This window comes from Neomonachus schauinslandi, chromosome 2 (genome assembly GCF_002201575.2).
Source record: "Neomonachus schauinslandi chromosome 2, ASM220157v2, whole genome shotgun sequence".
Lineage (NCBI taxonomy): Eukaryota > Metazoa > Chordata > Mammalia > Carnivora > Phocidae > Neomonachus > Neomonachus schauinslandi.
The window spans coordinates 201838110-201853477 of NC_058404.1; the positions used below are offsets into that span (position 1 = coordinate 201838110).

General features: G+C 42.9%; 1 protein-coding gene across 4 annotated transcripts in view; it reads right to left on the reverse strand.

The window, feature by feature from the left end:
• Window positions 1-15368, reverse strand: part of ADD1 (adducin 1) — a 93598-nt gene that overhangs the window by 20970 nt on the left and 57260 nt on the right. For all 4 annotated transcript variants that reach the window (XM_044913035.1, XM_044913034.1, XM_044913036.1 and 1 more), the window contains exons 4-9: window positions 10633-10784; window positions 3737-3817; window positions 3292-3441; window positions 1335-1478; window positions 1130-1228; window positions 243-419 (exon numbers count right to left, since the gene is read on the reverse strand). In XM_044913035.1, the coding sequence (XP_044768970.1) occupies window positions 243-419; window positions 1130-1228; window positions 1335-1478; window positions 3292-3441; window positions 3737-3817; window positions 10633-10784 (803 nt within the window). The remainder of the gene's footprint in view (window positions 1-242; window positions 420-1129; window positions 1229-1334; window positions 1479-3291; window positions 3442-3736; window positions 3818-10632; window positions 10785-15368) is intronic.

Below are 15368 nucleotides of genomic sequence, written 5' to 3' on the forward strand. Positions count from 1 at the left end.
GTGCTCTTGTCCCCACACCGTCCAAAGGCGATTCTTCTCAAACAACAAAGGAACACAAGAAACCCTCCCCTCTGTATTTTATCGTGACTTAGGAGTTCAATTGCCCTGGTGCTTCTTCATGATTTTTGAGGGTGAAAGCACTCAGATACCACACAAAGACAGCAATTTCACTTGCTATAAAAACACCACGCTGCTGCTTTCAGAACAAAAGCCTTATTGTCAGGTGGTAACAACGTTCTTACCAGATTATCGAGCATCCGCATGAGGGCTTCAAATTCCTGCTCGCCAATCTGCCACTTGGGAGGTGAGCTGGTGCCCTCCCCAGCCGGGGACCCCGGGGAACGGGATTTGGCTTTGTACTTGCCAGGATCGAGGAGGACTAAGTTGTCTGGCCCTCCTGAACTGGCCAGAGTTCGAACCTTTTCCAAAACAAGCAAATAGTACAGTTTGAGTTCCTTACTGACGGCAAGAGGATCAGATGAGATGATGACAAGAGATTACTCAAACAGAAATGTAGTTCTCAGAAGAAACCAAGTCATCAGAGTGTAAGAATAAAAAACGGAGGATGGACAGAGACAGGCTATCCACACACAAGGTCATTTTCAGAAGCTCTTCTTTAGCAAAACAAAGATACTGGGCACTCATGCTTGGAGGAGAAAATGGGGAAACAATGCCCTTTTTAAGGCTGTATGAAGGAGCCTGGGGACTGCAGTGCTGCCCAGATGGAAGTCAAGGTACCAGTGGGGAGAGCACAGACTTGGGGTTGAACAGAGCTGGCTCAGTGGCGCCTGGGCAAGTCTCTCCCCTCTCTGTACCTGCTTCTCCATGGATAGCACCACGTGGGGCAAATGAAATAACATGTAAATAAAGCATCTGATACCGGGGCTGGCACACACTAGCACTCCATAAATGGTGGTGACTTATGTATTTGAATAACAAAAAACTAGAAATGGAAAGCCCAGTAATCACTGAAATGGCATTTGTTCTGGGCAATTTCCAAATCTACCAGCTCATATTGGGCAAAGAGATTATGCAAAGACTCATTCCTACAAAACAAGTATCAAAAATCTACAAGAACCCTGCAAACGCCCAAATAAGCCACAGCCAGCAGAGAGCGGCCGCCCCCTACCTGGATCTCACACGCGACCACCAGGTTATGGATATAGTAGAAGGCCTCCTCAACGCTCCCTCCAACCGACACGAGCCCGTGATTCCGGAGAATAAGAACCTGTGGAGAAACACAAAAGCTCGAGGGAGCTAGTCAAGAAGACAGCTACTTTGACTTTTTTCTTCTTTCCTCTAGAATTTAAATGCCAGATTAGATGCCTACTGACCTTGCTTTTAGGCCCCAAGTTTTTCTGAATTAATACTTTTTCCTCCTCCTCAACCAGAATCCCATGATAATCATGGTAAGCCACTTCTCCAAGGGAAAGTGCCTCCGGGGAGATTGGCAAGAGGCCACATTTCATCGCAGAGACCTAGAGAACAAGCAGTCACCATGAATGAAGGCAAATCGACAGTCATACATTGATGACGTGGCAAACGCTTTCCTCAAAGAAATAAAAAGGGGAACATATTTTATTTTGTTCTCTTCTCAAATAAACGAACCTATGAACTTAAGATGAACTTCTGGGGCTTACTACCAATGTACACTTAAAAATCAAAGGCATCACAACGCTGGGAGAGCCTCAAAAGAAATTCCACATCTTTCTGGACTTCTCCCACACTGATCGTAACACTGTATGAGCTCAGGCTTCCTGGCAAGATGAGCCCGGGCCCTACTGTGAGGAGAGACAAGGGCTCCCTCTGACTGAGCCATGACCCTGCAAAGAGGGGGTCTGGACATGCTGTAAGGTTCTGACGCACTTGTCATCTCGGGTTGTAGGGGAGACCGAAAACTGGAATGTAGATAAAACCAATTTCTGAAGTTTAGAATAATTATGCTGTCTAAGTTCTCTTCTATTGCAATAAAACAATCTTAAATGTTCATATAGGCCTTAGGTTTCCTTAACGTTCCCAAATGGACTTTGGAACGTGCTAATCTTGAAGGTTTTCTACCTCGACTAACAGGCTCCAAAGATTCCAATAATATCCACACAAAAGTTCATCTAAAAGACACCACCGTGAGAAAGGCTACACCACATGAAATCCCACTCACGGCATCAGCCTTCCCAGGAGAAGAAATTTCCAAGAGAAGTGACTTGGTATGTTTTAAGACAAATTACATGGTAAGCTGTTTGCAACCATTTTCGCAAAGGTACCTCTAACATTAAAATGCACGGACTTTTTGTGGTTGGAAGAGCACGCATTTTTTTAGAAAAAATTTTCAGAAAATGATAGCTCTAATAAAACTCTTATGTTGATATCTAGAACCACATATTCAAAGTAAAATAAATAAGCCAGATAGATCTAACATTCATCAAAACAATCTAATATGCATGACACTGAAACATCAAGATAGGTGAAAATTCAGCATTACTGATTCCATGAGGTTATGTGTGGTACAAACAAATAAGCCCAGAAAGTCATTAAAGTACATAACTGGTGATAAAAAGCCAATTCTGGATAGTTGTAGTACCAACAACTGGAATGGAACAGGCTAGACCTGTGGGCACCAGAAGGGCCCAGGCGTGGTGACCGAGCTGGGGCGGGCTCTGGGGAAGCTCCGGGCTTGGAGGCCAGCTCTCCTAATAGCCTACAAGCTCTGTGCCTTCATCCTGCAACAGCTGCTCCTCCTCTCCGTCCTATCATGATCCAGCCCAGGCGTCTGCTGGCTCCAGGCAGGCATCTAGGGGCTTCTAGGCCTCAACCTCCCCCTCTCCCTCCTGGCTCCTCCCCAGGGACCATCAGCAGGCCCAGGTCTCCTGCATCCCACTAGCATTTCCCTGAGCCCACAGCACCCTCCCCCTGCAGCCTGTCTGGGCCCCTCCCTCCCCACCCTCTTCACAGACAAGGTGTCCGCTTCTGGCCCTCCCTCTGCAGCTCCCAGCGGTCTTCCACACACTGAAGTCTGACCTCCCCCCTCAACTCGCTCCGAGTTTCTGGTTTCTGTTAAGTCTAATGGACACTTTCAGATTCACACAGGTTTTCCAAAACTAGAGAGTGTATGGACCCCTTAAAAGAAAAAAAAAATCTTTTAAGAAAGTCAAACTTAGTAAAAGACCTTTTTTACTCCAACAAAATTAGGCTTATTGACTTGTTGCCTCAAGAGAGCACAACTGTGAGGAAGTGTGAAGTGCCTTTCACTAAACAGCTTCAAACTCTGGGTCGCTACCCGAGCAGCGCACTCACCGCGGCCCCTGCTGGGGTGTGGATGTGCACCACGCACTTCACGTCCGGTCGCGCAGCATAAATGGCAGAGTGTAACACAAAGCCAGCCTGATTTACGCCCAGATTAGTGCTTCCACGATCTACTACATCTCCTTGTATATTGATTTTAACCTGAGAATAAGCAAATAGAAATTTAAAATGTCAAGAGGATTTCCCATCCAAGTACTAAGCAGGCCTGACCCTGCTTAGCTTCCGAGGATTTCAAATGACCCTTCCTAGAAATTATTTAAACCAAAGTTTAAAGTTTTTGTAAGTAATTCTAAAGTTTTTCTCTGAGTTTATCACACAAAACATAAACTTCTTCCTCTTTCTTAGGTTTTACATGTCTCATGGGGATTAAAAGGTGTTTAATTATCGACTATGACCTAAACATATGTGATGTCCAAGAGGAAAAGGATATTCTTACCAAACTGGATGCAGTCACTTCACTATAGAGAAGTCCAAAGGGAACAATGAGGAAATGTTCCTGCTCAGAGCTCACTCTGGTCTGTAAGGAAAATTGCTGAGTCAGCTCAAAAATCCAACTGATATTATTTGCATCTCTATCCATCCATAAACTCACAGGTTTGCTGTACGCATTCTGAGAGCTACGTGGGAAAGCCTGTAAGTACAGCATCTCTCATGGAGCTAAGAGATACCAGAAGCTTTCAGCATTACACTGTAGTAAACTTCTCAGGTACATAAGTGCATCTTGGTTGCATTCATGACAACTGACTTTATAAAGAAGAAACCTGGTGGCTACCAAGCCAGTACCACATGCAGAAAGGCGCCACTCCTCAGGCGTATCATAGTGAAAACCAAAACTTCCTTTTGTCAAAATGGACTTTGTCTTTAGTGCTCAAAACCTACAGACTAGTGAACAATCCTAACCATCACAAACAACAGAAAGCTCTTCCTTACGGCCTGATGGATTTCAAAGTCCCAACACCACCACATCACCGGGCCCCTGGTCAGTCTGCTCCCTCCTCGACAGCTTTCTTTCCACAATTCATTCAGTACCGATGTGGCACATGCTACGTACCTGTGTTGGATGCTAGTAATACCACAGGAGAAAAGAGTCCTGCCCTCCAAAAAGTCAGTTTGGCTTTTATGATGATTTTGGGAGACTCAAATGATTTCCCAAAGCCATCATACTGGAATGCGTTCACTGCTGGGCTAAGAACTCCAATGGCGATGAGGCAGGTGGAGTGTCGCATTCGTGGGAAAGGACTTCCGGTGTTTAGCCCAACTTCCTAACCAGTGTAGTGACTCCTGTACAGGCCTGAACAGAAGCACACACAGGGTCTGCTGGGGCAGGTGTCATGACGGGCTCACCACGTCCTCACTTGGCCTCCTCGTTTCTTCATTCAGCAAACAGTTACTGACCGCCAACTCCATCACAGGGGCTGGGGTGCAGATGGAAATAAAGCTAGAGACCTGGTCATCAAATGTTCTCTCATACTGAGCAGAAATCTGTCCCTCTGAGTTTCTCATCACTCTTTCTAGTATGCAACACAGAACAAACCCAACCCCCCACTTCTACAATTTAGTTCTCAGGGGCGCCTGGGTGGCTCAGTTGGTTAAGCTACTGCCTTCGGCTCAGGTCATGATCCCAGGGTCCTGGGATCGAGCCCCGCATCGGGCTCCCTGCTTGGAGGGAAGCCTGCTTCTCCCTTTCCCACTCCCCCTGCTTGTGTTCCCTCTCTCGCTGTCTCTCTCTGTGTCAAATAAATAAATAAAATCTTTAAAAAAAAATTTAAAAAAAATACAATTTAGTTCTCAGATACCTGAAACTACCCATCCTCCTCACGTCACCGTCGTGCTAAACTCACTTGACTCCCAAAGTATAGCATAATTCCAATCCACAATCACGTAAGACCTTAGTTAGAATCCTAGCTCTGCTAAGTATGGGCTAGGTGGCTTTGGGACCCTGGGTTCCTGGTCTCCTTATCCTTAAAGAGGGGATGATAAGAGCTCGTACTCACAATACAGCTCTCAGTAAATGGCATCTCCACACGAGAACCAGTGGTAGTAGGAGCAGCATGAATGAATGAATGAATGAATGAATGAATGAATGAACCTGTTCTAAATCCACCTCCATGACATCCACTCTCTAAATCCCCATTTCCCCGTTCTCTGCTCTCCTGGTTGTTTCAAAAATGCACGTGTGATTTCCACCTTTCCCGAAAATATTTTCCCATTAATGGTGAGTTAGCAAGGCTTATTTCTAAAGTCAGTTCTTATAGTTTAAAAAGCGTGCATCTTTTTAACTATCTAAAACAAAACTAACTATACAATTGTCCCAATTCCCAAACTGGGTCAAAACAGAAAACAAGGCATTCCTTTGTTTTTTTGTTGGTTGGAATGAAAAATAAGGTTGGAAATAAGGAAAAATCAAACATCAGATATTTTTACTTACTTTAACAGCTTTTTTCTAGCAACAAAGTATAAAGAGTGTTTAGAGGGTACGTGTACAATTTAAATATAATAATAAATCAAACACCCTCTAGTATCCCAGAAGCTTGTCTCTTCCCTCATTCCACAGAAGTAACCACTATCCTGAATTATGTGTTAAGCATCTTCTTCCTTGACCTTACAGATTTACCTAATATATGTTCATCCCAAAGCCAAATCTTGTTTAATTTTTATCTACTTATGAACTTCAAATAATTAAAATCATACTGTACTTCTCAGTGACCTTTCCTTCTCAACACTATTTCTGAGATTCCTCCACATTATGATATGCATGGCTATCCTTTATTCACGGTCACTGATGCACGGCGTCCACTGGATGAATATACAATGAATGTGTCCATTCTTCTGTCAAAGGAGCCCATGGCTCCTGTTCTGCTACTAAACACAATGCTTCTGTGAACGCTCTTGTACCTGTCTCCTAGTATACATGGTCAGGTTTTTCAGGGACACTAAATTATCTCCCAAAGGGCCTAATTAAATGTATACTCCTGCCAGTAGCATATGTTATCTCCGTGCTTCTACTTTAAAAATTAAAATCTAGGGGTGCCTGGGTGGCTCAGTCGGTTGAGCGTCTGGCTCTTGCTTTCAGCTCGGGTCATGATCTCGGGGTCCTGGGATCAAGCCCCAAGTCGGGCTCTCTGCTCAGCAGGCAGTCTGCTTCTCCCTCTCCCTCTGCCCCTCCCCCTGCTCATGCTCTCTCTCACTTGCTCTCTCAAATAAAAATAAATCTCAAAAAAAAAAAAAAAAGAGCCTAGCAAATCTACACATTTTAATGGAAAAAGCTTAAAATACACTTGTGAGTTGGATGCTTAACCAAGTGACCCACTCAGGCGCCCCAGCACTTTTTCCTTTTTTGCTTCAGACTCAAAAAATTGTATATTTTAAGGAGAGGTCATGATCTCAGGGTTGTGAGATCAAACCAGCACCTGGCTCCATGCTGGGTGTGAAGCCTGCTTGAGATTCCCTCTTTTTCTCTCCTTCTGCCCCTCCCCCCTCCCCCACGCACACACACACTCTCTCTAAAATAAACAAGAGCAGCAATGTCTGCAATAGCCAAACTGTGGAAAGAGCTGAGATGCCCTTCAAGAGATGAATGGATAAAGAAGATGTGATCCATATATACAATGGAAGATTACTCAGCCATCAGAAAGGATGAATACCCAACTTTTACATCAACATGGATGGGACTGGAGGAGATTATGCTAAGTGAAATAAGTCAAGCAGAGAAAGTCAATTATCATATGGTTTCACTTATTTGTGGAACTTAAGGAATAGCATGGAGGACACTAGAAGGAAGGGGAAAATGAAGCGGGGGAAATTGGAGGGAGAGATGAACCATGAGAGACTATGGACTTTAAGAAACAAACTGAGGGTAATAGAGGGGAGGGGGGATAGGGGGCTGGGTTAGCCCGGTGATGGGTATTAAGGAGGGCACGTACTGCATGGAGCACGGGGTGTTATACAAAAACAATGAATCATGCATCACTACATCAAAAATTAATGATGATTATGGTGATTAACATAATAAAATTTAAAAATAAGATAAATCTTTAAAAAATAAAAGCAAAAGTACTAAATATAGGTGTGAAATGAACAAGAGCAGATGATATCTGCAAGTAAATTTCCAACGGGCTGGTGCTACCCTCACTTTGAATCTTCCTGCATACCTGATGCCCCTTGTCTGTCCACAAGGACTGAGCACTCACGTAGCAGATTTTAAGATCACTCCCTGAAAACCAAAGACACCCAACACAGCGTCTCTGGCAAAGATCTATACCACGTCCCAGAAGCACAGCACACTGGCCACAAAGGTGGGCTCCAGACCTCCTCCCACGAGGCTTAGCACTCCCCGGAGTCCACACTGGAGCTGAACCTAGCACCACTACCACCAAGAGGCATTTAGAGACGGAAAGGCCTCCGCATTAGCTAAGCACCACCACGAGGAAAAGTCCAGCTCATGTGCTAACTGGGCCACCCTGGCTTCTGACACCCCCAAAGCTTCTCAAAACCTGATGCAATCTTAAGACAGAGATCTAATTCAGACAATCATTTCCAATCCTCTAATGCCTGCTAGCACTCTTAACTCCCTTCAGCAGAAAATCCCTAGGCCCTTTTTCAAAGAAAGGGCACAATGACCTGTTAGCACTTTTTGGTTGCACTGACAAATACTGTTAACATTTCTTTTCTGTTAAGAGTTTATATAGTAACACTTAGATTGTAAAACAAAAAATGAATGCCATAAATAGTTTAAAAAAAAAAAACTTCCTTCCTCAAAGATTCTCTAGTTCACAAGACACAGGAAATATTTTTGCGCTTCAGTATCTTTTTTACTCAGTATTAAAAGCCACACAGATCATCTACAAAAGAGTGAGCATTTAACTAATGTTTTAATTTTGCCAAGTCCTAAATAAAGGGGGTGATGGGTGGGAAAAGCAATTTCAGCAATTTAAACAGCATTCATACGGGACTACTGGTAAACAGCATTTTAAAACCCCCAAAGAATGTGAAGCTGTTAATAAAGCCAAGGATTACATTTCTGATTATAGATGTAATATTTTCATGGGACAAATTTTTAGCCAACCATTGAGCATTAAATCTCTACACAGAGCACTCTGTCAAGTAGGATCAGTCACAGATGCAGCAATTTTCACGCAGGCACAAGGAACAGAACTGGCACCTTTGGCAGGCTAAGTGGACCCTCTGACCAAACATCACAAGGCACCATGGAGTTCTTGTTCAGTATTTTTACTGAGGCCAGATTTCGGTACTGTGTGCCTACAGAGGCCCCCTTCACAGACTCAGTATTCCTGTGAGTGGAGATGAACGGCAGACAAGCAAATGGAAAGTATGGATGATGGTAACTGCTTTGGGGGAAATGAAGCAGGCGTTAGGGTGGAGGTAACATCCTACAGGCCTGACAGTGTGGATACAACAGGGCCAGGTGTGCATTTTGAAACGTGAACTTTAACAGCAACGTGGGGAAGAGACGGAGGGGAGGGTAATGCAGCATCTCTGGCAAAGATCCATACCACGTCCCGGAAGCACAGCACACTGGCCACAAAGGTGGGCTCCAGACTTCCTACTCGGAGGCTTAGCACTCCCTGCAGTCTACAATGGAGCAAACCTAGCACCACTACCAGTCCATGTGTGAAAATCACCTACATGTGTGCTGGGTATGGAGAAAAGGGTCAAACAATCTAAACGGCTGTTAACATCAGTGACCCCAAGGGAGGTGAAAGTACCGGCAAGACTGACTTCTATAGACATCCGTGGGAGGTACACTTATTACTAGAAGTAGGCACTATATTAATAATTTGAAATGTCCAATAACAAATTCAATGAAGAAACAGAGATTGGAACAAATGTAAAAGTCAGAGAAAGAGGTTATCTCCTCAGAAGAGCAGAGAAGAAAACAGAAACCTGACAAGGCATTAGGAATCAAAGAAGGCAAGAGGGGGTGAAACTCCAACTGGGAAACAAAGTTTGGCTGCAGGTAGGGAAGAGGCAGTCAGGCACTCCCATATGCTGTGACACGCTGTGCTCATTTGCTAGGAGAAAAGAGGTCAGGAGTTTCGTGGACAGTAGAAAGAGCAGAGAAACACTAGTGAGCTTCTAAGTGAGACGTCCTACAGTGCCAGGCAGCATTGGGGGTCCATTTGAAATTGGGGCTGCAGTCTAAGGAGAAAGCCAAGAGGCTATGTCGAGGCTCCCTGCAGCAGGGTCTGGTGCTCAGGGGCAGGGAGGGATAGCACAGAATTGGCAAGGAGTGTCACGGACAGGATGCACCAAGCTGGACCAAACGGAGGAAATATGGGCCAGTGGCTTGGCATGTAGAAAGGAAGAGCCACAAAGGCAGGACTTGTCCCACTCAATGATAGAACCCCAGAGTTAGAACAACGCTTGGTACAGAATCAATATTCACAGCCGACACCCAGTAAATATTTACTGCAAGAAGAAAATGGAAGTCCTGATAATGTTAAAAATAGCTAAAACTACAGCAGCTAAAGAAAAAACTATGAGAAATAGAAGACTTGTGTCAGAACAGGAAAGAAAACATCTTCATTCTTAGGTTTTTAGGCATAAAAAGAATTTGAGCAACTGCCTGTACACTAGCTCCCCCTTATCCGTGGGAGAGACATTCCAAGACCCCCAATAGATGCCTGAAACCACAGACATACCGACAATTCTACCAAACCAAACATACGTGTTTTCACCTATGCATACATACCTGTGATAAAGTCTAATTTACGAATTAGGCACAGCAAGAGATTAACAACAGTAACGAATGAATAATAAACTAGAATAAGTATAACAATACACCACAATGAAAGTTGTGTGAATATGGTCTCTCTCTCTCTCTCTCTCAAAATGTCTTACCGCCCTGTGCTCATCCTTCTTCTTGTGATGATGTAAGGTGATCAAAAGCCCCCATGAGGAGATGCAGGAGGTGAGAGACGTGGGTGTGTGATGCAGCAAAAGGCTACTACTGACCTTCTGACGATACACCAGAAGGAGGGCCATGTGCTTCCAGACTGGCCGACTGCATGTTTAACTGAAGCTGCAGAAAGCGAAACCCCAGGTAACAGGGGACCACTATACTTTGGCAAACACTCATTTATTAGGTTAGCATGCAAGAAAAGAGTTTTAAAGAACTACCATCCTCATAATTTTTTATTCAAACTACATAATTCTCAAGATTATTATACTCTGCAGTCAGGAATGAGAAAGAAGGTGTTCCAAGATTTACTTCAGCTCAATCGACTCCCCTCTCTTACTAAACAGGAAGAGGTGGTGCCAGACACGTAATATTCCATTTATCACTCAGTTACTACCCCATTTAATACTCACTGTGATATGATTGTAGATAAGCTGAGACCATCCAAAGAGATCTGCCAGCCGGTAAAATGCTGCCAACTTACACCGCAATAATTTCTCCCCTTTGTCATAGGCAATCGAATCAGATCCTCTCAGGTCATTCACAGGGGTCACCATACCAAGACCTGAAATAGAAAAGAAACAAACTCAAACACTTACTACTTCTTATGAAACTTAAAACAAGTAATAATAATTCTGAGATATTAATCTTCCACACCAGGTCATGAAGTCTCAAAAACTTCAGAGACTATTTCATCAAGATCATGTTCCCCAACATTAATACAATTAAGCTAGAAATCAAGAACAAAACAGTAGCAAAATTTGTGGTATGCAATAAAGCAATGCTTTAGAAGAAAACTTCCAGTAATAAACATATATATTAGAAGAGTTTTTTAAAAAATGATCTACATTTCACCTTATGAAACTAAAAAAAAAAGCTAAATCCAAAAATAATAATTAAAAAAAAAAGAAGAAGGATAAAAGGAGATATCAATCAAACAGAAAAATAACAGGGGCGCCTGGGGGGCTCAGTCGTTAAGCGTCTGCCTTCAGCTCAGGTCATGGTCCCAGGGTCCTGGGATCGAGCCCCGCATCGGGCTCCCCACTCCGCAGGAAGCCTGCTTCTCCCTCTCCCACTCCCCCTGCTTGTGTTCCTGCTCTTGTTATCTCTCTCTCTGTCAAATAAATAAATAAAATCTTAAAAAAACAGAAAAATAACAGAGGTGGGGTGCCTGGGTGGTGCTGTCGGTTAGGCATCAGACTCTTGGTTTAGGCTCAGGTCATGATCTCAGGGACATGGGATACAGCCCGCATCGGGCTCCACGCTCAGTGGGGGGTCTGCTGGAGATTCCCTTTCCCTCTCCCTCTGCCCACCCCCCACACACATGCTCATGTTCTCTCTCTCAAAAATAAATAAATCTTTAAAAAAAGAAAAAGAATAGAGGAAAATGGATTTAATCTTGAGAGATTAAAAACAAAATAATGAGGGGCGCCTGGGTGGCTCAGTCGTTAAGCATCTGCCTTTGGCTCAGGTCATGGTCCCAGGGTCCTGGGATCCAGCCCCACATCGGGCTCCCTGCTCTGCGGGAAGCCTGCTTCTCCCTCCCCCACTCCCCCTGCTTGTGTTCCCTCTCTCGCTGTGTCTCTCTTTGTCAAATAAATAAATAAAATCTTTTAAAAAAAATAAAATAAATAAAAACAAAATAAAAACAAAACAATGAAATAAAAAGAAATGATACATGAGGGGCGCCTGGGTGTCTCAGTCGTTAAGCGTCTGCCTTCGGCTCAGGTCATGATCCCAGGGTCCTGGGATGGAGCCCCACATTGGGCTCCCTGTTCCACGGGAAGCCTGCTTCTCCCTTTCCACCCCCACCCCCCCGGCTTGTGTTCCCTCTCTCACTGTCTCTCTCCCTCTCTCTGTCAAAATACATACATAAAATCTTAAAAAAAAAAAAGAAAAGAAACATGAAATGAAATAAAACAAAATAAAATACACCTCTAGGCAGACTCAACAAAACACGGCAGAGGTAGAAGTCACCAGTATGAAGCAATGGAGAGGGGACATCACTACACATCCTACAGATATTAAAAGAATATTAACAGGATAATATGAACAACTATACCAGAAAACGTTTTAACTTACACAAAACAGACAAAATCCTAGAAAGACACAAGCTACCAAAGCTCACTCCAGAAGAAACAGTACATCCTGAATAGCCCTCTTTCCATTAAGCTGAATTTGCAGTTAAAAATGTTTCCATAAAGGGGTGCCTGGGTGGCTCAGTTGGTTAAGCAACTGCCTTCAGCTCAGGTCATGATCCTGGAGTCCCGGGATCGAGTCCCACATCGGGCTCCCTGCTCGGCAGGGAGTCTGCTTCTCCCTCTGACCCTCCCCCCTCTCATGCTCTCTCTCTCTCAAATAAATAAATAAAATCTTTAAAAAAAAAAAAAAAATGTTTCCATAAAGAAAACTCCCTGCCCAGGGGTGTTTGGAGGCTCAGTGAGTAAAGTGTCCCACTCTTGATTTCAGCTCAGGTTGTGATCTTGGGGTTGTGGGATCAAGCCCCACATGGGGCTCTGTGCTCAGGATGGAGTCTGCTTGGTATTCTTTCCCTCTCCCTCCCCCTCCCCCTCAGCCTCTCTCCCCTCTCCAGGAGCTCCCTCTCTCTAAAATAAATAAATAAATAAAATCTTTTTTAAGAAAAAGAAAACTCCAGGCCCAGGTGACATCAGCGTGAATACTACCACACATTTAAGTAAAAAATAATACCAATTCTATACAAACTCTTCTCAAAAGTTCTACACAAATTCTTGCAGAAACACTTTCAAATCCACCCTATCAGGCCCAGCATTACGTTGTTATCAAAACCATACAAAGACATTATGTTGCATGACATCACAAGAAAAAACAGACCAGGGGCGCCTGGGTGGCTCAGTCGGTTAAGCGACTGCCTTCGGCTCAGGTCATGATCCTGGAGTCCCGGGATCGAGTCCCATATCGGGCTCCTTGCTCAGCAGGGGGTCTGCTTCTCCCTCTGACCCTCCCCCCTCTCATGTGCTCTCTCTCTCTCATTCTCTCTCTCAAATAAATAAATAAAATCTTTAAAAAAAAAACAGACCAGTATCTCTCATGAACAGACTAAAAATTACTTAACAAAATTTTAGCAAATAGTCCAGCAATAAATAGAATAACACATCATGATAGGAATAAGAGGGGATTATCTCAGGCATACAAAATTGGTTCAGCATTCAAAAAGCAATAAATATAATTCACTATATTGAACTAAAGAAGAAAAACCATGGGATCATTTTAATAGATACAGGAAGAGAATTTCACAAAATTCAACATCCATTTAAAAACCTCTCCACAAATTAGGAAGAGAAGGTAATGTCCTCAACTTGATAAGGGACATCTACAAAAAACCTACCACTAACATAATGATGAAAGACTGAATGTTTTTCTCCCAAAATCAGGAAGTAGGCAAGAATGTATACTCTGGCATTCTTACTGAATACTATACTGGGGATTCTCACCCATGCAATAAGGCAAGAAAAAGGAAAACAAACAAGCAAAAACATACATACAGGAAAGGAAGGGGAAAAAAAAGTATTTGTATGACTCCTCATTACATCTTGCTAGATTTGAAACTTTCCTTGTTAATTATAAACTATCTTAAGCATACAGAAAAATATAGAGAATACAAAAACCACCTATTATCTTGATTTAACATAGGTCAACCACCTACTTTAGATCTTTAATTCTTAAAAATTGCTTTTTAGAAGAGTTTCAGAAGATGGTAGCAGTGATAGTATAGTTTTTGAATCTTATTAAATCTCTATCCCAACCCTACACAAAAAAATTAGCTAGACCAACTAAGATATCAAAGCCAAAAACCTAAGGATGATATCTACAACACTAGGTAATAAGGTAGACCCATGAAACTGAAAATATAATTGGGTAGGATTGACATAGACAGAGTGTAGGACATCAGCATCTCTGTAGGAGGAAGCAGAGGGAATCATGGGCCATTTGCCAAACTCCCAAAAGAACTACCAGGAACTTACTACAAAGCTCAGAGGGCCAATTTGAGAACAGCAGCTGAAACCAAGAGCTCTGCACACATAAATCCTTAAAAATTCTCCAAACTAGCCATTTAAAATTGACTTTCAGGACAAAGTCTCACACTAAGAAATCTGTGGTAATTAGAACCCAAACTGACTAGCACAGAACTACTAAGAAAACAGGCGAAGAGTCCAGATAAAAGCAAGGAAGGGAAACAGAACCCAATTGCTTCAATAAACTGCCGTATTTTGTAGCACTTCACAAAAACAACAGAAGAGGGAGCTCTAGAGCCATGACATTAGAAAAGCTTTCCTGAACCAGAAACCTCCAAGAAAACTAATTTCACGTAATAATGAACAGAAAGGGGTGCCTGGGTGGCTCAGTCGTTAAGCATCTGCCTTCGGCTCAGGTCATGATCCCAGGGTCCTGGCACTGAGCTCCACCATTGGGCTCTGTGGTCAGTGGGCAGTCTGCTTGTCCTTCTCCCTCTCCTTCTGCCCCTCTCTCCCCCTGCTTGTGCTCTAAAATAAATAAACAAAAATCTTTTTAAAAAAAATGAACAGAAAAATATCATGATCAAATACCATACAAAAATTATATCAAGAAAAAAGAGGAGAATCACATCCCTACAGATAGAAAGACATGTCTACAAAAGAAAATTATAACCTGTTATTTCATAACATGGTAAAGCAAGGTATTAAGAAAACAATAAAAGATAGGAAAAAACATTTAATATAATTAGAAAAACTCAGAAATGAGGGCTAGAACATAAAAGGAGTTAGATATAAATGAAAATATAATTTTATTTATTTTATTTTTTTTTAAGATTTTTTATTTATTTATTCATAAGAGACAGAGAGAGAGAGAGAGAGAGAGAGAGAGGCAGAGGGAGAAGCAGGCTCCCTGCTGAGCAGGGAGCCCGATGCGGGACTCGATCCCAGGAGTCTGGAATCATGACCTGAGCCGAAGGCAGATGCTTAACCATCTGAGCCACCCAGGCGCCCGAAAATATAATTTTAAAAATAAATACTAAACTCAAAGTAGAAGAAAAGAATGTGAAAAGGAGAATTTTTTCAAATCATAAAGAAATGAAGCAATAAACTGGACTTGAGAACAAGTGACAGTTAAAGAAGACAAAGAAACTCCA